This window comes from Monosiga brevicollis, genomic scaffold (genome assembly GCF_000002865.3).
Source record: "Monosiga brevicollis MX1 MONBRscaffold_6 genomic scaffold, whole genome shotgun sequence".
NCBI classification, from domain to species: Eukaryota; class Choanoflagellata; order Craspedida; family Salpingoecidae; genus Monosiga; species Monosiga brevicollis.
The window spans coordinates 1,319,613-1,339,962 of NW_001865043.1; the positions used below are offsets into that span (position 1 = coordinate 1,319,613).

Here is a 20,350-nt window from a genome sequence, read left to right on the forward strand (position 1 = left end):
CAGCTGGACAACCACAAGAAGAAAAAATGTAAAACACCAACCACTAAAACACGACACTGGCATGTATCAAACGGCTTTTTTCGCAAAGAGGCGACGCAAGTTCACAACGTCACAACGAGGCGAACACAGCAAACTTTCAGCCCGCAGACCACTCAGAACGGGGCTCTCTGACAGAAAAACCATCTCGCAAAAGAAAAGAAAAAGAAAAAAGTTACTCTACTTCATTAAAAAAAAGAATAAAAATCCCCTGCTCTCTAGCGGGCCTGGTGGCTCAAATTAGAACGAGCTATGCGATTCAGACCGAGATTTACCCGCTGACAGAGATTGGATGCGGTCTTGCTGGCCAGGAACGGGCAGGGGGTGAGCTTTGCGCTTGGTTACAGTTGCGTTGCGTAATGAACGCTCAGCTGCCTCGAGCGCCGAATTCTGGACCAGCTCTACTTTGCGAGCCTCAGCTGCTCGCCGACCCAAATGACCACGGTAGCGTGCCTGTGTAGCGTCAGATGGCAAGACAGTGGTCAGCAAACTCCATACACCGCCATGACGATAAAGCATAGGCACTGGTCCTGACCTGGATGCGGATGGCAGCGTCATGCTCGTGCTTGCTTTGACGAAGATTATCGACAAATTCACGGGCCAGAGTGCCACGCCAGGAGGCCTGGATCACCGTGGCCGCACTTGTTTGTCGGCGCTCCCAGCGCAGGTCCTCTGCGGCTCGACGTGCACGGTAGCCGCGCCATAGACTTTGAATCGAGGTGGCGGCGTCATGCTATCAGAAAGCCAAGCCGCGAGGGTGTCCACGCCACGTGAGTCACCATCATCGAGTCATGGGCGCCCTAGCCGCGGCGATGTGACTTATGCATGTGGGAAGCACGCCAAAAAAAAAAAGCTCAAATGCATTAGCTTCCAAGCCAAGCCACAAGTTTAAGCCAAAAGGAACTGCACCATGCCAAAGTCTCAGCAGAAATCTTCACTCAAAACCAAAACTCGATTGCCAAAAACACGGAAAAAAGGGGGCAAGGCACATGACTCTAGTCCGGCTTGGCCCTTTCAAGACTCTCAAACAAAATTTGCGCTTGCTCACACTCAAACAGTTGCCAAAGCGGGGCAGAGTAACACCGACGCGAACGACAAGAAGGTCACACAACACGGATCGAGGATCCATGCTTCAAAGTCACCACATGCAAGTGCGAATGAAAGTGTGTATGTAAGTATAAGGCGCAGAATATCTAGGCTCGACCTGTCTTCTTGACAGTTCGAAGCCATTCGCACACGGCTGAAGCTCGATGAGCGCAGCTGAATGTATGTCGGAGTGTAACCGGTGGGGTTGTGCACCAGTGTCAAGTAAAAAGCCAAAAAGAGAAACCAAAAAAAAAAAAAAAAAAAAAAAAAAACACACAACAATAACAAGCGATGCTCAGCCGCCCTCATCTAGGAGACTTGCTGTACCTGGGTGTTGACCAATGCAGCCTCTCGCATTGAAGTCTCGAGTTCATCCAAGTCCTCTTGCTCGGCAAAAGAGGTGATGCGAGCCTTGCTCAGGGAAAGATTCAAGTCCACGTCGCCTCCTTCTGCGTCGTCCGTTGACTCTTGGACCCCCATGTAGAGTTGCTGATAGACACGAGCACACACATACGGATACAAACAAAGCCCATGGTGAGCCCAAACCGCCAAGAGTGAGGGCGGCTCGAGGCAAGGAGAGGTCGCGAGCAGTATTGATCAAAGCAGCCAACCTGAGGCTCCTGTGCCGCGGTGCGTGGGCGATGGATGGGCGGGTAAAAGTTGTTGCCAGCGGTCGTCGACTCCTCATCATCAGGTTCTTCGACCAATGGCTCATCCCCATCATCCTCCTCGACAATGTAAGACTCTGGATCCTCCTCTCCTTCTGCACTGTCCACCGTGCGCACAGTCACCGGCCGCGGTGCCTCAAAAGACGCGTTGAGACTACTGATGGGGTGTACTTCGAGACCAATGCGGTGAAGTCGACCGGCAAGCAGCTCTTGCTCGAGCTGATCTTCGGGATCAAGATCAACAAGGCCTTCATCATCAGCGTCCTTCTGTGAATGGGCTGTGGAGGGTCGCTGCGGCGAGGCAGAAGGCGAGGCGCGTTGCTTCTTCAGCATCAAGCGCTCGAGATACGTCAAATTGCTCTTGAAGCGCACGTCAAACGTCTGCGGTGAGCAACGATACGACTTGAGTTGAGCGCTGCAAGCAAGTCAGCGCGAGCGCGACCAATATGGGGACCAGCCCAAGCATGGCAAGAGAAGAAAACAAAATTAAAACACGTTTGCCAACAAACGCCTCGTACAAAGCCCACCTCGGGATTGTTTTCACTGCCCGTCGAAGTTCCATGCGTGACGGCGTTTAGTGAACCGGGCAAGCTCCAGTTGCGAGACGCAGGTTCGGGCTCCGAGTCACCCGTTGTTCGCCATTGATTGACAGCATCACGAAAGGAGGCCTGGGCTGCAGCTTCATCAAAGGCAGGCCCGTCCAGAAGGCGACCCCCGCCCTCGGGCGGCGTTGGTGGGTGGACAACGGGTTCGGCAGCCACCGTCGAAGCGCTTCGACTGCCCGCATGCCTCGAGGACCCCGCGGTCACTGAAGAAGCGTCTGCTTCCACACTAGCGTTGGTCCCGATGCAAGCGCGCAAGCAGCACGGAGCAGCCCATGCGGAAAGAGCACAACAAGCACGAATGTCACAGCCCAGGTCAGTCAGAGGAAATAGACACAATGAGGGCGATGGTGCGTGCCGTGTGACTTGACAAGCCTCGCGTACCTGCCATTGCGCCATTCATTCAGGGCTTCAAGAAACTCGGCGTGCCCCGGGTCGAGTGGCGTGGGGGTATTTTCCAGGCCAACTGAAGGTGCGAAGCGGCTGCGTGCGGCGCTGCTTCGCCCGCTGCCCACACCGGTAGCAGTTGTGCCGGAAGTCCGAGACTCGGCAGCACTCGGCGGGGGACGTGGGCGCACGCTTCCGCTGCTGCGTCCACTTGTGGGCGCGGTGGGCATGGCGCGGTGGGAGCGTACATCGCTGGGGTTGGGGGGTAGCACCTTCATGCGGCGACCACGCGTGCGTCTTTGTTGGTTCTCTTCAAGCACAACCTTGTGGTGCTCGCGCAAGGCACCCCGCTCGCCACTTTGCCACGAATAGCCCCCGTTGGCAGACCGATCCTCTTTTTGTCGGCGAAGCGTGTCCCGCAGCTCCCGAAGCCGGTGCTCCATCTTCTCATTCTCGCGAGCCAGCCGATCGGCTTCATTGCGCAGTCTGACAGAAAATGTCGCAAGACACGCAACGCGAGGTCAGATGCAGACAATCAAGGGCTAGCCTAGGGCACGACACGAAGCCCAGCCAGTCTGTGCATGACGCGGTGCCTTGCGGTCATGACTCACTGTTTGCGATTGGCCATGCTGACTGGCGCTCTGTAGACAAGAAAGGAAACCGCACCGAGCATGCACAAGTGAGGTCGAAGAACAATTGACGGAGATGCATGCCACTGCTTGCTTGGAACATAGCAACATCAGACTAACGGCAGACCTGTCTCAGGCCCGACAACCCTTTGCAGGCCCCTGCCCCCTCTCGCCACCGGAGCCGACATGCCGGACACAGACCTTTAAACTTTTCGAGCACAGCGTTTGGTTCTCGACAGAGTGGTCATTCATAAACGACCTAGAAATGCCTTGAAGCAACCCTACAAGACTCTCTCCCACACTCAGCCTACCCGAGGCCAAGGTCACGCCACGCCTGCTGCCCGTCGCGCACTGTACACCACTGCCCCCCTGCCACTGCCACCGCCAAAACTGCCAGACACACCCACACTTCTCTCTCTCTCTCTCTGTTGTGGATGCGTAGCCAAGGGCATATCTGGTCACAACACGAGTTGTGCACACTCTTTGTGAAGGCTCTAAACCTGTGTCTACAGGAAAACAATTTGACTACTGAAAAAATTTGAATTTTTTTGCTCTGCTCTCTCTCTCTTCCCTCTCGTGTCCTGCTCCCTCCTCCTCCTCCTCCTCCTCCCTCCTCCTCCTCCTCCTCTGCTCTTTTGCTCCTTCCCCCTCTCCCTCTCCCTGCTCCATCCTCCACCTTCCCCTCTCCCTCTCCCTCTCCCTTCTCCATCCTCCACCTCCACATCTTCCTCTCCTCCTCCTCCTCTGCTCCTCTGCTCCTTCCCTCTCTCCTTCCTCCTTCTTCCTTCCCTCTCGCCTTCCTCCTTCCTCCTCTCCTTTTCTCTCCTTCCCCTGACCCTCACCCTTGTTTGACGCTCTCGATTGCCCGTTTGCATGGCGTCAGTAGTGCAGCTGACGTTGCCCGATTCATCCGAGGATGGTGGGTCTGAGCGGGGCGCTGGGTCGGCTGAGACCCAAAATCGCCAGGCAGCGACACGCACAAAGACTGGCGGCTTGGCGCCCGGCCTTCGGGTGCGGAAGCCCCCGACGGCATTTGCCCGCCCCGGCATCGTGCGCAAGTCTCTCGTCGTACCTGATGCCCCAGTGACTGCGCATCAAGAATCACTCAACGCCTTGCGCCGCCAGGCGGCTCGACTTAAGCAACGACAGGGCGCCGCTGCACGCTATGGTTCCGCGCGACCTCAAAAGTCCCACCCCGATGCAGTCCATGATGCGCCTGCCCAGGATCATGAGCTGGGTGATGCCGAGCCAGCGGCGGCAGAACTGCCCCAACCTACAGACTTGAATTCGATGCAAGTGACGCCAGGGGCCACAACACGCCGTGGTGATACCAAACGGCATCCAAAAGGAAGCAAAAATGGTGGTAAACGCACGGTCATGGAGGAGCTGAAGCGCCTATTGCAGGATGAGCGTGCTCTCGAGCGGCAGCTGCAGCACGACGTATTCCGACGCTTCCACAACCAGCCTTTGGTGGATCCGGCCAGTCTACAGCGCCACGCTGAAGAACTGGCCGCGCAGCGCCAGCAGGAGAAGCAGCAAATGCAAGCACAGCTAGCTGAAACGCGATCAGCAGTGCAAGACTTGGCCGAGCTGCTCCGCCAACCCGATCGTGATCCAGACTATGTGGCGCGCGTCAATACTCGGGTACAAGGGTGTGAGAGCCACATCCAAGAGTTCAAAACCTCACGCGCCGATGCCTACGAAATGCTTCTGCGTGAGGAGGTGGCACTTGGACGGGAGCTAGAGCTGCTCTTGGCGCAATTCGAGCGCTGGCTCCACGACAACCGCCACCCTGGCATGCGCAAATCCCGAACCGGTTTGCACGCACGACCTGGTACCGCACCCGCCCCCGACCTGCCCCCTGAGGTTGGCCAGTACGAGACCTACTTGCATGCACATGGCGGCAAGCAAGGGGGCTGGGAAACATACGATCACGGCGTTTTTGTGCGCGTGTATAAAAAGCATCGTGGTGCACGCGGGCCCCTGGTAGCTGAAGTGGCCGAGCAGCTGTTGGGCAAGACCCGTGACAACGTGGAAGAGCACCTCGAGTGGTATGAAGAGCTTCGACGTCTAGACTCGGTGCGGCGGGAGGCGGTGGCTCAGTGGCGTGCAGCCCGCGCTGCTCGCGAGGAGGAACAGCGCCAACAGCAGCGTCAAGAGGACGAGGAGCGCTATGCACAAGAGCAACAAGCTGCACGTCGTGCCGCTGAACGCCTCCAACAGCACCAGGCGCAGAAGCAGCGCGAACTTGAGCGATGGCGCCGTCAGCGTGAAGAGCAGGAGCAAGAAGAGCGCCAGGCGGCTGAAGCGGCACGGCACAAACGTCAGCAACGAGCTGCTGCTCAACGTGCCGCACGTCAAGCGGCCTTGCAGGCAAAGGTGGCTGAGCATTCGGCCCGCAAGCAGCAGGCGCAGGCTGAAAAGAAACAACTGACCGACACCCTGGAGCGGCAGCAGCGCCTCGAGGCGCAACGCCAGGCAGCCAAGATTCGGGAACGCAATGCCGCAGCCATTGCGCAGCTTGAAGCCGATAAGAAACGTGAAGCTGCTCAAGCCGAAGCTGACGCAGCCAAACAGCAGGCAAAACTGGATGCCCTTCGCGATAAGGCAAGCCATGTTTGGCCTGGATTTTCAACCACCATGCTCCGTTTTTCTCCCCCTATTTTCCTCCAGCCGGAATAGAGCTCTCATTGTCCATCTGGTCTTTTTAGGTGCGCGGCAAGATTCACGTGGAGCGCGACACCAGCCGCCTTACGTCACTCAATGCGGCAGCTCGTCACCGGCGGGAGGACAAGAGCCATGATGTTCAGCAGCCGGGCTCCGTGGCCACGCTGGGCCGGCGTGCCGTCCCCACTTGGCGACAAGGCTTGTAATGCCATTTTGATTGAATTGCCGTCCCCCAAGCTATCATTTAAAACCTACTCTCCAGGTCTGAGTCTGGGCACGTGCTTCATTTTTTAATTGATGTTGACATCAATTAGCACCAGTCGAAGTTTGGAAAAGGAATCGCGGAGAACAGAACCCTGAAGCGTTGATGCAAGCCGGAAGCAAGGCTTTCCCGTCCTGGCGCATCCACAGCTGTACTGAGGTCAAGACAAGTCGATGATTTGACCTGCTTTATATGGCCGTCAGTTTGCTTTGCAAGTCATGCACGGCGTTTTGCCACGTGGCCAAGGACTCGTAACGTGCAACTGCTTGCTCCTGGCTTAAGATCAAAATTCCTCGAAGCTGGTCGATCTGGCCTCGTATACTCCTGTAGGTGAGAGGACAGACGACACAATCAAATGAGCCAAGGTGCGCGTAGGTGATGGAGGACAGATTGGACCATGTGAACTCACTTGTCAAGCAGGCATTCAACAATGAGCTCCTCAACCTGGCTCCGATCAATGGCGAGGCGCTCGGCAATGAAGTCGAGGCGAATGTTGGTGTACGGGCGCACCAGCTCGACGATGACCTTGGTTCGCACGTTGGTCAACAAGTCTGCCGCACAGTTCCAAAACAAAGCCGAGCTCGGTCAATTTTCAAGGTGGTGGATTTGCAAAGCAAGTAAGAAAAGAAAGGCGGTTGGTAATGGCCGGATACCAGCAGATTGATTCAAATGCTGACCTTGGATGTAGTCTGAGATAAAGGGATCGTTCATGATTGTGGACTTGTTTTGGCGAAGAATCTTCTCAAACCCCTTGATGTCGCCAGCTTGATAGGCGCTGTACCACCAACACTCAGTGTGAATATGAAGCCCGGCATCAAGTAACGGCCAAACGAGAAAGAACAGTGACTGCTCTGCACTCGGTTCCAGCTCCATGACAGTCAACACCCAGCCATGGGGTACAAACCTGACTAGGCTGGTCATTGCCTCAATCTGGGAATTGTTGCGATAAGGTTTGCTCTAGCACGAGACGACCACACCACAGGATGGATAGGGTTGCTGAGTCGTGAGGCACGACGGACAAGCAGATGGCCGGAGCACCACTATGTATGTTCGCACCTCTTGGGCGTCAAAAGGATCGACATCTGATTTCATGAGCATGTTGGCCAAGACAAGATACTTGAGGCAAGTAATCTTCTTGGGGCTGCCACTTTCGTCATAGGACTTGAAGGCCTCGAAAAAGTCTTCATAAGCACGCGTCCACAGCTCTTCACGCAAATGCATTTTTCCACCACATTCTACCCACGACCAAGACGTGAGTGAAACGGTGTGTGAACAAGCTAATAGTTGGGCATTCATGTCACGTGGAATTGAGAAGAAGGAAAAAGGTGACGGACGAAGCATGAAGCCAATACCTCGAATGATGCCCATGGTCAGGGGGTGTGGAATGGCGGATCGGATCGCCAACGCTTTTTGATAGGGCACCTGCACAAGCAGGCACAATAAGGTGCGTCAATCCCCATGAGGCAGCGCTTTCAAGCTAAAAAGGGCTTTGAATTTCAGTCTCGCCAGCACCAGTCGGACGGACACCACGACAGGACTTGGCAGGATTGGGGCAGAAGTCCCGGAGGGGGGGAAGAGGTAAAGGTGTGGGCTCTGAAGCTGACCTTGAGCTGTTTGTGCTCTTTCTTCTCGGTGTGCATTTGAATTTGCAGCGCATAGACCTCGAGGAGCTGCGTGCCCTTATTTTGGTCGTCTTCGCCAGTCTCAGTCTGACACGAGGCGTGTAAATCGCGTACCAATGCCTCGAGCGCGGGCCAGTTCTGTTGCGCCAGATACACGCCGCCCAGCTATCAAGGAGAAATCCGGCCGACGATGAGATGTGGGAGGACACAAACGGTGTCTTATGCCCTCAAAGTCTTGCATGTCTGACCTTCAAGTTGGTTTTGAACCATAGCCGATCGTTGCGCGCCTCCTTGAGTGTTGACATGGTTGCCTCATAGAAGCGTTGTAACAGCTCCGGCTAGAATGGCATGATTCGTGTTGGCCGGGGCGGAGGACCAAAGAGTCAAAGGTTTTGTGGGCTAGAGCTGGCCAACAAGGCAGCCTGTGGCGCTTCGAGCCATACCTTGTCGGCGGCAGAGATGTAATCGAGAATGGAGTTGAGGGATTTCTCACTGTAATTGCGTGTGACGGCACTCTATATTGATAGAGGGGAAGGGGATGGGTCATCAGACGGGCATGCGCCAATGTTTGTGGAGTGTGGTGTGCTCTGATGCGTTTAGCAGGTTTACCTTGATGTAAGTCAAGAGACTCTGGTAGACCTTGAGCATGTCTTCGTAGCGTTTCTGTGCCAAACGGGTGATGAGTTGACTGCGACAAAGCACAGAAGATGAGGCGGGGAAACGGATACAGAACCTGCTTGAACAGCAGCTTGAGCGTTTGTTTGTGAGCCTTGAAGCCCCATTCGCCCTTCTCCTCCTCTGTATCAATCACCTATAACCAAGCGCATCGGACACAACACATCAACACGCACGCATTGAGTACATCTCGCCTCAAAGCAATGGCGATGGTGGCCTGATTGAACGGCTGCGTGGGACGGCATCTGACTGACTTTGCGAAAGGCCTTGAGGGCTTCCTCTGTCGAATGCTCTTTGGCCTGCTTGGCTGAATAGTAGAGGTTCTCCAAATCAGCATCATCTTCCTCTTCGCCGTCATCTGATTCGTATTCCTGAACGCACCAGGGCAAGCAAAGTGTCAGGGTGTGGCCATGGATGAGCGTAGTTGCCATCCGCAGGTCAAACAATGCCAAGCTTGACTTTGACGGCCAAGGGCTGGCGCCTCTTACAAAGTCATAGTTCTCCTCGTCATCGTCATCGGCGCTATCCAGCATGTAATCCTCTTCGTCCGACATGGCTGGCTGTCGAGTTGTTCAAGCACTCAAGCTCAAGCACGACGCGCAACAGGCGCTCACCAACACCGCCAAAGCCCGTGGGCTTTACCAAATCCAATCGCACCAGCCAAACACCGCACCCACACCTGACCGCACCACCAGCAAAAACCGCCGCCCTGCACGCAATCAACACTGCCACTGACTGACAACGACCCTGCTGCTCGAAAAACTCTCTGAGAGAGATGGAAAGAGAGAGACACACAGAGAGAGAGAGAGAGAGAGAGAGAGAGGGGGAAATGCAGTGTGTGTCTGTTTGTGTTGTGTGTCTGTGTGTGAAGAGAGAGAACAGAAGCAAAAAAAGAAAAGAGAGAGAGATCGAAAGCAAAAAAAAGTGAGAAAAAAAAAAAAAAAGAGAGAGAGGGATCAAAAAAAAAAAAAACCTCAAGAGCCGTCAGTGACACACGATCTAGGGTCATATTATTATTATTGACACCGTGGCTGTGGTCGTGTGGCTGTGGAGGACAGTGGTAGGGTAGACGCAGACACAAGACACAGTGATAGACAGGCAGCTAGGTTGTTCGATGAGCTTTGACACACACACACACACATACATACACACACAACAGTCTCAACGGCTCCAGTATCGAGCTCATTTTCGTCTAGAAGGCGGCAAGACCAGGAGCATGGCAGAAGCCGGAATGGTGCAGGATCAAACAGATACGGCCAAGTGGGAACGTTACTACCAAGGTGAGGCGCCATGGGACACGGGGCGGCCTGCGTCCCAATTGGTGGAGCTGCTGCCACGACTCGCCACCTTGTGCCACTCAATGCGTGAGAACAAGGCCCCGCGCGCCCTGGAGCTGGGCTGTGGCACAGGAGCTTCCTGTTGTTATCTCGCCGAGCAGGGATACAATGTCGTTGGTATTGATGTTGTGCAAGCAGCCTTGGATCAGGCTGAGAAACAGCGCGAGCAGCTGCAGGAACGCAGCAGCGCAGCCGCCGAGCGCCTCAGTTTCAAATGCCAAGACTTTTGGGAACTGGAGGACGCCACGGACGTTCATGGAACCTACGATTTCATCTTTGATTGTCAGCTATACCACACGGTGGCCCCTGAGGCTCGTGCACGACTGGTCGATTTGTATCAGCGGCTGCTGCAGCCTGGAGGCGTGCTGTGTATGCTAACGGGCAACGCCAATGAAGCCGAAGTGGGCCCGGCCACCGTGTCGCGCGAAGAGCTCACCCTGGACTGTGGGCCCTTTGCGGCTGCCAGCTGGGAGCAGGTGGAGCTTTGCGAAACCCGGTTTGATCCAACACCAGCCTATGACCGATTGGAGCGTTGCCCACTCGCTTGGCAAGCCATCTTCCGGCGTCTACCCTCACGGCCTGACCCAGCTCCGGATCGTGCGCAGCTAGTAGCCCAACTCGAATGATGTATTTGAGCTTGCACCATAAGGACCTTGCACGCCGACATTGGATGGGTGTGCGCGAGTCTCATCCTTCTCATACTATTCAAATTGCATTTGATCATACTACCTTTGGCCAAGCGCGCCACAATCGTGTTGGTGTGCTGCCAAGCTAGAGCGGGCAATGTTGAGCAAGGTCATATAGGCAAGAGCAGGCGCCACCAAAGGCCATCGGCCCTAGCAGGGTTGCAAAAAATGAAGTGTGTTTGTTTTGCTTCAAAGGAATTGGTGCAGTCAATTGTCGTGTGTGTTGTGATCAGTCATTCTATTCGCTCCTTCGGTCCATTATGACCTGAGCTTTAGTCAATGGTATGCAATATTCAGTTGGTACCGGTGGAGCCAAAGCCACCCTCGCCTCGTGAAGTGTCGGATAGGGACCCGACCTCCTCCACCAAAGGCGTGAAGATGCACTCCAAAATAAGCTGCGCGATGCGCTCACCCTTTTTTACTGCAGGCAACAGTTGAAAACCCCCAGATGAGAGCAAGGCGACAGCATGAACAGGTATTGCGTGGCCTTGGATCCCCTCAAAACTCGAGTTGATCAAAACAGTGCAAACCAACCTGTAAACTCTTGCTGGGCAAAGTTGAACATGACAACTCCCACTTCGCCGCGGTAGTCGCGATCGATCACGCCAGCTATGCAAAATGGGCGCAAGGTTTTCCGAAACATCACCGAGCCAGTATGAGCACCAGCAGAATATCAAGCAGGGCTGTGTTGCAAGTTGTCAAGAGTACTTGTGTGTCAATCACTTACCACCAACATCCAAGTGATGCTTGGCGGCCAAGGACGAGCGCGGTGCTAATCAAGGAGACAACAGTTTGGTGAGGCGTGAGCAGAAGGAACTGCAGCAGCGCAGTTCAAAGGGAGGGCGGGCACTGCGGTTCAGTGGGCAGCGAGGCACGTACCGATGCGGCCATAGCAGCCTTCAGGAATCTCCATAATGAGGCCCGTCTTCACGATGGCCTTGCCTTGTGCTGCAATGACGGTGTCCTCAACCCTACCACGCGCCCGGAGCACCCGGTCTCATGAGCGTATCCTGTATATACCCACCAATCCCGCTCACAAGGCCAGTGTGGTGATCGGGCAGGACGAGGCGATGAAGCGTACGCATAGAGGTCGTAGCCTGCTGCCTCAGGGCTCCCACGCTTGGGGAGCTGGGCGTCGGGGTGCTTGCGCACGACACGAAGGGAAGCGGCCATTCCAATGGTTTTTGCGACTTTGGCAACTGGGTGACTCATGCAGTCGGAAAAAAAATGCCCGGCGATTCACTGGCCAACCAACCAACCAAGAAGACGTGAGGTCCGAGGCAAGGCGCAGTGTGGGAGGCGTCCAACTAGGCCAAGGCGAGTACTGATCGGCGAGTGAATGGGGCTGGCAGTAATCGACATACCAAAGTTACGAATGACACTGATGACAACGTTGATGGTGGTCTCTAATAAATGCTTGTGTGCTCCTGCTGGCCGAGCCTATCAGCGATTGGCATGCAAGTCATGAGAAGGCCAGGAGGCGGGTATGTTGATGGATGATGATGATGATGATGATGATGATGACCCGGTTCATCACCAATACGGCACGGCCCACCTGATCAGAGAGAGAGAGAAATACCACCAAAGCCGTCATCACAACACACACACACACACAAGTGACCGTTACAAAACTTGATGTTCAGCTGACGTTCACTGGTTTCGCTCTTTTGTGAGTTTCTGAAGCGATCGTATTCTACGCCTTGGCATGGGGCTTGGACTACTGGCATGAAATTGGTCGGCACAAATCATCATCACCATTCCATCCAACTCACAGGACAAGGACGCAAGGAAGAGGAAGAAGAAGACGAAGAAACTGTATCAAAGAACAACAGGGAGCACGAAAATAACACGTTTAGGAGTGTGCTTCGCCTGCCTCGCCGGCCACACGCTTAAAGTCCTTCATGTTGGTCGCATCGCGAGTTGAACCAATTAACTCCAGATAAGAAAAGGCCGTCTCATCCTCGCCACCCTGGTTGTCCTCGATGAAGATCTACGAAAAAATGTCCCAGCACACGAGGCAACAATGAGCCCACACCCAACCGCCCAGACAACGGAGCCAGCACCAAAAGGCAATGAGGCAATCACTGACCGCGAGGGTGTTGACGTTTTGAAACTTGACAAACTCTAGCGCCTTGGGCACGCCCTCCTAATGTGTAGCACATGGATGGGACATGACCAAAACGGCAAAATGGGATGAGCAATGAGGACGACGGCCGCCCACCACGAAAACCCGCGCCGGGGCGACGGGGCAAAGCATGTCGCACGGCACCAACCTTGACATCGTCCGGGCTGAAAGTCAGGGTCTGGACAGGGGAAGCGTCTTCCACGCTGTCAAAATCGGGGGTGGCCAGAGGGTTGACAAAAAGCTTGACGGTCATCGGGGCGCGACCATCGGCAGGTGCCTTGATGCGCAGTGAGTGGATGCGGACAGGCTGAGAGAGACCAAGGGAGAGAATGAGCTGCTCGTCGGCATCGGAGCGCACAAGGCTGCTGTCGTCTGCGGCAAGCGCCTCGGCCTTGCTTTCTTCGTGCAGGTTGAGCACCTCGGTCTGTTGCATGTTGATGAAGCGGTTCAGCTTCCACTATAGACGGCAACGGAGGGACGAATGAGACGCACGGCGGCAAGCTCAACCAGAGGCACACACCCGAGACCAGCGACAGCACAGCCAATCGATCAAATGCCGTACCTGGCCAGGCACCAGGCTGTCAGAGACGGGGGCCCCGGCTGCAGCACCGTTGCCACCAGCGAGGTGCTCGCGGATCTTGGCCTCGAGGGCAGCGGGGTCAGCACCGGAGAGGGTGTCAATGGAGCGAGTGTTCTTGACAAAAACAAAGGTGGGCATGGCGCGGATACGAAAGGCCGTCTTGGTCTCGCGGCACACGTCCACGTCAACCTTGAAGAAGCGAACATTGGGATACTTGTTGCTCATTGTCTCCACCGCCGGGGCAATACGCTGGCACGGTCCACACCAGGTGGCGAAAAAGTCAATGACGACCAAGTCCTCGCCGCAAGCTTGCAGGGCCGGTGCCACCTCTGCATCTGAGTTGAGCTGAATCACAGGCATGCTAAGGGTGTGGCACATGCAGGCAGTGTGAGAATGGCACGTCAGCTATGCCCGAGAAATGGCCAAAAGCAAGAGCAGAGGGGCATGCGAGCGCAAAGGTGCTCTAGCCGGTGCGCCTCACATTGCGGGTGCTGGCAATCGGTCCAATTGAGAACCCAGAGAAGGTCTGCACCTGTGGGAAAAGCGCACAGAGCCGGGGGCGGGGGAAGCGATACAAGACGAGCCATGAGCCTGCAGCGCAGCGAAACACACTGACACTGTGCCTTCCGTGTCACACGCGACGGCCCAACTTGCCCCAACTGCGACCACGACCAAGCGTAGAACCCAGCGGCACCAATGACAGGCACGAGCAGGTTGCCTTGCTTACCAACACTGATCCTAAATCCAGGGGCGCTGCCGTTGCAACTCCTTGCCCTCTGCCGTCACTGACGTCCGTCCGTTCGTCTCTCTTTGTTGTCAGCCAAGAAAAGCTGTCAGAGATGGCATCCATCTGTGATCCACCACTGGCGCTATCACACGTAACATCACAAAGAGTTCAGAGACAGGTCACAGACAACGACAAAGCCAGTGACCTTACGCGGCTTGTCAGATTACCAACTGTTATTGTACCTTGGATATTTGTATGTGTGACTTGGTCACACATACAAATGCTTAAAGTGTGATTTGTGTTAGATGTGTGTTTTCACTAATAACAAAAGAGAGAATGCAGGAGCTGTTCAGTGGCTCTCTCTTGAATCTCTCTCTCGAATCTCTCGAATCTCTCTCTCTCTCTGTCTCTCTCTCTCTCTGTCTGTCTCTCTCTCTCTTGCTGTCTCTCTCTCTCTCTCTCTGACTTCTCTCTCTGTGCATTTTTAGGTGACGTGGGTGAGTAGTGGCGACGGGGCTGTGAAAGGGCAGCGGGACAGTGGCGGTCGAGGGAGATGGCTTTCTTTGCTTGGCAAGACGTGGCCAGGTGTTGGGCCAGTGGATTTGTGAGTGGCAAGAGGTTAAACTGACGGCATTGCTGGTGGTGCTAGGCGCAGCTCGCGAATTGTTGTGCAGTCAAGAGCTCCATCAGAGCGACCAGTTGCTCGCTCTCGCACCCCCTCCCTCTCTACTCTCTCTCTCTCTCTCTCAACGGGCACAGACGGGGTAAGTGGTGGGCTCTCGTTTTTGCTAGCTGAGCTGGATGACAGTGAGTGTGTTGGGGGGCATATTCTAACCTGCTCGTGACTCGTGGGCTGTGTAGTACCAGTCACCATGGCGTCCAAGGAAGAGGCCTTGCGCCAGTATCGCCACAAGCTGGTCGAACACAAGCAACTCTCGGCTCGCCTCAAACAGAGTACGTTGGGCTCGCTCCTTTCTGTCTACACCCCAGCTCGCACTCTCGCCCATTCGGTGCACCCTGACCCTGCCTCACAACCGCCTACTGTGCGTTAGAGCGCGAGTCTGCCAAAGATTTGCGTGCCAAGTATGAAAAGTCGGAGGATGACCTGCAAGCCCTGCAATCCGTAGGCCAGGTTCGTCGCTACCCCTAGCCCTTTCCCCTTGCAGAATATCCCTTATCCGCATCCCCTGCCCGTGAGCCAAATTCATCGTGTTTCATTGGCCTCACTCTGCCGTCAACACCTGTGCAGATTATCGGTGAGGTCCTCAAGCAGCTGACCGAGGAAAAATGTACGTTGGACGCTGCTCAACCCTTGAACCTGACCATCTTGTCACGTCTGCTTACTCGTTCACTCACCGTCCCTGCCCCTATCCACCCCATGCTTTCTCGTGCTTTGCTTCGTTTTCCCCCCCATCAGTCATCGTCAAGGCTTCGAGCGGTCCCCGCTACGTCGTCGCCTGTCGCCGTGGTGTAAGTCATGTTTTCTGTCCTGCTTTGCCATTGACGCGTCTGTTGGAACCCGACGTGCCTATGCACGCCTCTTGCTGCCCTTTGCCTTCGCCGTTGCCACATGCTTGCACTTGACTGATCTGCTCCCTTATCGTGTCGGGCATACTAGCTTGACCGCGCCAAGCTCAAGCCCACGACTCGCGTTACCCTGGACATGACCACCTTGACCATCATGCGCATTCTGCCTCGTGAGGTGGACCCCATGGTCTACAACATGTCTCATGAAGACCCGGGCGCCGTCGCGTACTCGTCCGTTGGTGGCCTGTCCCAGCAGCTTCGCGAACTTCGCGAGGTAGGCACCCCTCCTGCTTCAAGTTTCAAGTTTGGTCCCTGATGCCCCCGTGGACCTGGTTTGCAACCTTTCCGTGCTTACTCTACCGGCACCAACCCCTCTTTTCATACTTCAGGTCATTGAACTTCCGCTCAAAAACCCCGAGCTTTTCATCCGGATCGGAATCAAGCCCCCCAAGGGCTGTCTTCTTTATGGACCGCCCGGTACGGGCAAAACTCTGCTGGCCCGTGCCGTTGCCAGCAATGTCGATGCCAATTTCCTCAAGGTCGTCTCCAGTGCCATTGTTGACAAGTACATTGGTGAATCAGCCCGCCTCATCCGCGAGATGTTTGGTCAGTCATTGCGTGATGGGGCTTGCTTAGCAAGCCACCTGCCACCCCGCGGGCTTGTTCTTGGAAGCGCCGTCCAACTTCTCATTTTTTCTTTGCTCGCTCCTGTAGGCTATGCGCGTGACCACGAGCCTTGCATTATTTTCATGGACGAGATTGATGCTATCGGTGGCCGCCGCTTTTCCGAAGGCACTTCGGCAGATCGTGAAATTCAGCGCACTCTCATGGAGGTGCGTCCCGCTTCGTAACCTGACATTGCTCCTGCGCGTGGATGGCCTGACATGCCACTGGTACCACATGGTTTCTCCGTGCGAATTGTGTGTGGGCTGCGCGCTCACTTTGCCCATATGCCACCGGCTTGATGGCTGACTTTGTAGTTGTTGAACCAAATGGACGGCTTTGACGTGCTTGGCAAAGTTAAGATGATTATGGCAACCAACCGCCCCGACACCCTTGACCCGGCCCTGATGCGCCCCGGTCGATTGGACCGCAAGATTGGTACGTTGCACCGACTGAGAGCCCATGGCTTGCAACAGTTTGGACGTGCCTTTGCTTGGCGCAATGTGTTTGGCACGGCTTCTTCTCCTCGGACGCAACACTGACTCTTGTTCGTAACACAAGCGCACACGCCTTGAGCTCATTTGTTGTTGTTTGGATTCTTTTGTTGCTCTGTCCAGAAATTGGTCTGCCCAACGAGCAGGCCCGCTTGGACATTTTGAAGATCCACGCGCAACCCATTGCCAAGGCCGGCGACATTGATTATGAAGCCGTGGTCAAACTGTCGGATGGCTTCAACGGTGCCGACTTGCGTAACGTCTGCACCGAGGCCGGTTAGTCTTTGTACCGGCACGTTGACATGGTTTTGCGTTTGGGTGTCTTGCCGTGCCTCTCGCCTGTCGGTGTGCGAGCGAGGTGTCGCGTGCACTCAAAACGGCGCAGAGGGATGGAGTCAACGGAAAGCCCGTCCCGGTTCTGTATTGTCCATTTCCTGTCTGGTGGGTGCACTCAAGCCTCCCTTTGGTTTCGTTGCTTCCCTAGGCATGTTTGCGCTGCGGGCGGAGCGTGACTACACATTGAGCGAGGACTTTATGAAGGCCGTGCGCAAAGTGGCCGACTCGAAGAAGCTCGAGAGCAAGCTTGAGTATAAAAAGATCTAAGCACTGCTTACTGCACTTCCCCATCCCATCCTGGTTGTTCCATGTCGCTTCCTTGCCTGGTGTTGTCTCGTTTGGTTGTAAACAATAGAAAAGTGAAAAAAAAAAAAGTTGAATTCTACAAGTTTTGGGCCAGTGGAACGACTCCAGGTGTTTGTGCACACCACCCTAGACTTTTGAACATGAATCACGGATCATGTGTGATAGGAACTAAGCGATGAGGGGAAAGACCAAGTAGACAGGGTCGGGGCCAAGGCTCTCATGTGCCATGTGATGTTGTGTCTCGTGTGCAGAGACCTCTTGCTTTCGAAAGGGAGCAGCTGATATCTTCAAGGCACACGGAACAGGGTTTGAGAAGGGTTTGAGCGCGCGGCGCTCGTGATGTGTAAAGACACCACACAGGACTGCGTCAGTCACTCAAGAGGAGGGTCGCCAACTAGTTGGTTGCTTCGTAGACGAGACGCTTAATCTACCATTGTGGAAAAGGGAGCGACACATGATGAGGTGCCCAGGAAGGCGCGAGAGTAGCTGGACCTCGAGTCTGGGCTATGCGTAAGTGCCCTTTTGCATTTTGACAAGAGGGCACACAACGCTTGGATGGTATGATCGATTCAAAGCAACATGATGCGAAGGGGGGGCACACCTCGCGTGCAGCTTCAACGGTCAGCGTTTGGGCTCTTTCAACAAGACCGAATCGCTCCTGCACGGCGTTCAGGTGTGAGACATGACAGGCCTGCAACCGGCCACATGGTCTCATGCTGCGTTTGCGCTTCCTGGACAAACCTCGAGACCCTGGCCAGCCACGATGAAATTCTGCAGCTTCTCCACAGTCGAGTTCCAGCGCTGCTTTGCATCCAGCGTGTCGTACGAATCCTCTCGTGCCTGACCGGGGATGAAACCCATCGATCCCAACCAAACGCAAGAACGCAGACATGAGTTGTTGAAGGCTTTGAATAATCATTGAGCCGCCATCAAACATACACGATGCACGTAAGCCGGGGTGGTGGTCTTCTCGCTCTCGCTCAGGTACTCGTGGCACGTCACCATGCGTTCCTGTTCAGCCACCGTACAAGCGAACAGACGCGCGCACACACAGATGAGTTGAACCAAACACCAGAGGACCACACTACTCGCCCCGAGGCACGCACGTGTGCTTCATTGACGGCATGTAGCAGACGGTTGGACGTCAGCAGGTAGACGCCAAAGCCACAGGCGTAGCCCAGCACCAAGCCGCGCGTGAACCCAAACAGCTGAGCCATCGTGAGCGTGTGTGTGTGCACGGTCGTGCGTTGAACAGTGAAAAAGCAAGATGTGTGTGTGTGTGTGTGTGTGTGTGTGTGTGTGTGTGTGTGTGTGCGTGTATGTGTGTGTGTGTGTGTGTGTGTGTGTGTGTGTGTGTGTGTGTGTGTGTGTGTGTGTGTGTGTGTGTGTGTGTGTGTGTGTGTGTGTGTGTGTGTGTGTGTCTCTCTCTCTCTCTCTCTCTCTTTTGTTTTTAATTTTTAGGTCATTTCATGCGAATTTTCCTTGAATTTCCTTGAATTTATTGGTGTTGGTGAAAAGTTTCAGACCTGCAATGCATGGCCTCGCTTTCAGCCATCTGAGGATGTGAGAACTGTATTGTCGGTCGTATATCATAGCCATGGCATGCTTTTGCTAGTGTCTAGCCGAAGAACACATCTCAATACTCAACCTGACGAGGCAAAGATCATGCATCTGATGGCTCTGACTACTTATACATTGCCCAGTAGCTTTGACGTGAAATGAATCGTTTCGCATCGGATAACACCTTTGCGCTTCATGACCTACCACGTCTAATTACAAATTTGAAAGCTCGACTCGACTGTAGATAAGCGCGCGAGACTCGCGCAAAGGCACGTAACGAGGGCGGACGGGGACAAGTTCGCTCTCAAAGGTTTCATGTCGATTTATCATTGTTGGTCAAGCTCGGAGGCAAAGCGTCCAAGCGAGGGCAATCAAAAAGAGACGGAAGACAACAGACGGCACGGCAAGGGCAGCACGACGGAAAAATTCGGGTGCTTGATACGACAGCACGGCACAGGTCAGTCACACGTACGCTCAAGCTCAACCTGAGCAAAGGCAGATCCAACAACAGCACAAGCGCCTCAAAAATTATAAATACATCCGACCGAGCCAGAAGCTGTCAGGCTCCAGCACGTCTGGAGGCCGTCTTTGGGTTGCGAGGAAGCGCGTAGGTTTGAGGAAGCGTTTTGAGAGAGGTTTGAGAGACGTCCGTCGGAGCGGAGCGAAAGCTTTGGTGGTGTCTTGAGGTCAATTGAACCAGCTGCGGTCGGCAAGCATTCACAGTGACCAGACCAGGTGCACCGTTAGAATAGCTGTAGAGTCGCTCAATCCCGAGGATAGGGAAAGTCACAAGAGAGCAGAGCACACAGGAGAGCAAGGGGAAGACAGAATGGCAGAGGGCTTGACGTACCTGCGGTCGGCAAGCATTCACAGTGACCAGACCAGGTGCACCGTTAGAATAGCTGTAGAGTCGCTCAATCCCGAGGATAGGGAAAGTGCAACTCGTGCCCGACCGCAGGTGTCACAACAAAGGGAAACAACAGTAGCCACAAGCTTATTGCCCCAGGGCAGCTGCCCAGGCATCGTGGGGACCGCGTCACACGCGGTGTTTACTCATGTGACTGCCACGAGGAGGATCAAGCCCAGGGGGTCCAAAAGTAGGTGTCAATGTGTGAGGTCGTCGTAGCTATGGAATACCAATAGGAAGACCCATAGCGACCGATGCTGAGTGTGTGCGAAAGCAGTGGGAGTGTTCAAATGCGTGGAAGCACGGATTTGACGCTAACACCCCCCCTCGCCAGCCGGAGCCCCGATCCGGCGAGGATGGTTCAAAGACAAACGGAAGAAATGGCGAAGGCACGCTGAGAACAAAAAGGGAAACAAGGATGAGAGAAAAAAAATGCAAGTTTCATGATTCATGCAAGCACGCAAAATG

At 54.8% G+C, this 20,350-nt stretch overlaps 9 protein-coding genes across 9 annotated transcripts in view; 4 read left to right on the top strand and 5 right to left on the bottom strand.

Annotated features, from left to right (window-relative positions):
• Positions 1-276: 276 nt before the first annotated feature.
• MONBRDRAFT_36595 (uncharacterized protein) lies at positions 277-3,407 on the bottom strand (the record flags this gene model as incomplete). Its single annotated transcript, XM_001744739.1, has 6 exons — positions 277-489; positions 572-769; positions 1,450-1,611; positions 1,734-2,205; positions 2,777-3,265; positions 3,391-3,407. 6 exons carry the CDS (start codon positions 3,405-3,407, stop codon positions 277-279), a joined length of 1,551 nt encoding a protein of 516 aa, XP_001744791.1.
• Positions 3,408-4,281: 874 nt separating this feature from the next.
• Positions 4,282-6,090, top strand: MONBRDRAFT_7227 (uncharacterized protein; the record flags this gene model as incomplete). The annotated part of the gene is made up of 1 exon (XM_001744535.1): positions 4,282-6,090. One exon carries the CDS (start codon positions 4,282-4,284, stop codon positions 6,088-6,090), a length of 1,809 nt encoding a protein of 602 aa, XP_001744587.1.
• A 435-nt stretch (positions 6,091-6,525) lies between these two features.
• Positions 6,526-9,167, bottom strand: MONBRDRAFT_16111 (uncharacterized protein; the record flags this gene model as incomplete). Its single annotated transcript, XM_001744740.1, has 13 exons — positions 6,526-6,661; positions 6,747-6,888; positions 7,015-7,112; positions 7,242-7,294; positions 7,394-7,572; positions 7,690-7,759; positions 7,942-8,124; positions 8,208-8,297; positions 8,403-8,474; positions 8,569-8,622; positions 8,693-8,770; positions 8,889-9,005; positions 9,123-9,167. The coding sequence occupies 13 exons, from the start codon at positions 9,165-9,167 to the stop codon at positions 6,526-6,528; spliced, it is 1,317 nt and encodes a 438-aa protein (XP_001744792.1).
• A 698-nt stretch (positions 9,168-9,865) lies between these two features.
• Positions 9,866-10,698, top strand: MONBRDRAFT_36597 (uncharacterized protein; the record flags this gene model as incomplete). The annotated part of the gene is made up of 1 exon (XM_001744536.1): positions 9,866-10,698. The coding sequence occupies one exon, from the start codon at positions 9,866-9,868 to the stop codon at positions 10,595-10,597; it is 732 nt and encodes a 243-aa protein (XP_001744588.1). The 3' UTR covers positions 10,598-10,698.
• Positions 10,699-10,950: 252 nt separating this feature from the next.
• MONBRDRAFT_21377 (uncharacterized protein) lies at positions 10,951-11,830 on the bottom strand (the record flags this gene model as incomplete). The annotated part of the gene is made up of 5 exons (XM_001744741.1): positions 10,951-11,078; positions 11,192-11,266; positions 11,385-11,429; positions 11,537-11,628; positions 11,739-11,830. 5 exons carry the CDS (start codon positions 11,828-11,830, stop codon positions 10,951-10,953), a joined length of 432 nt encoding a protein of 143 aa, XP_001744793.1.
• Positions 11,831-12,509: 679 nt separating this feature from the next.
• MONBRDRAFT_18559 (uncharacterized protein) lies at positions 12,510-14,164 on the bottom strand (the record flags this gene model as incomplete). Its single annotated transcript, XM_001744742.1, has 6 exons — positions 14,090-14,164; positions 13,844-13,894; positions 13,345-13,723; positions 12,931-13,239; positions 12,747-12,803; positions 12,510-12,647 (listed from the first exon to the last, which is right to left on the bottom strand). Exons 3-6 carry the CDS (start codon positions 13,720-13,722, stop codon positions 12,510-12,512), a joined length of 882 nt encoding a protein of 293 aa, XP_001744794.1. The 5' UTR covers position 13,723; positions 13,844-13,894; positions 14,090-14,164.
• Positions 14,165-14,737: 573 nt separating this feature from the next.
• MONBRDRAFT_20548 (uncharacterized protein) lies at positions 14,738-17,471 on the top strand. Its single transcript, XM_001744537.1, has 11 exons — positions 14,738-14,853; positions 14,951-15,043; positions 15,142-15,221; positions 15,339-15,378; positions 15,507-15,559; positions 15,708-15,890; positions 16,006-16,222; positions 16,331-16,449; positions 16,597-16,717; positions 16,897-17,049; positions 17,258-17,471. The coding sequence occupies exons 2-11, from the start codon at positions 14,962-14,964 to the stop codon at positions 17,374-17,376; spliced, it is 1,167 nt and encodes a 388-aa protein (XP_001744589.1). The 5' UTR covers positions 14,738-14,853; positions 14,951-14,961; the 3' UTR covers positions 17,377-17,471.
• An 886-nt stretch (positions 17,472-18,357) lies between these two features.
• MONBRDRAFT_24413 (uncharacterized protein) lies at positions 18,358-18,876 on the top strand (the record flags this gene model as incomplete). Its single annotated transcript, XM_001744538.1, has 3 exons — positions 18,358-18,399; positions 18,546-18,633; positions 18,671-18,876. 3 exons carry the CDS (start codon positions 18,358-18,360, stop codon positions 18,874-18,876), a joined length of 336 nt encoding a protein of 111 aa, XP_001744590.1.
• Positions 18,877-20,196: 1,320 nt separating this feature from the next.
• The window catches only part of MONBRDRAFT_36601 (uncharacterized protein), a gene marked incomplete at its 3' end in the record, with an annotated part of 4,565 nt that continues 4,411 nt past the window's right edge, over positions 20,197-20,350 (bottom strand). The window contains exon 2 of the mRNA XM_001744743.1: positions 20,197-20,276. Within this exon, the coding sequence (XP_001744795.1) occupies positions 20,197-20,276 (80 nt within the window). The remainder of the gene's footprint in view (positions 20,277-20,350) is intronic.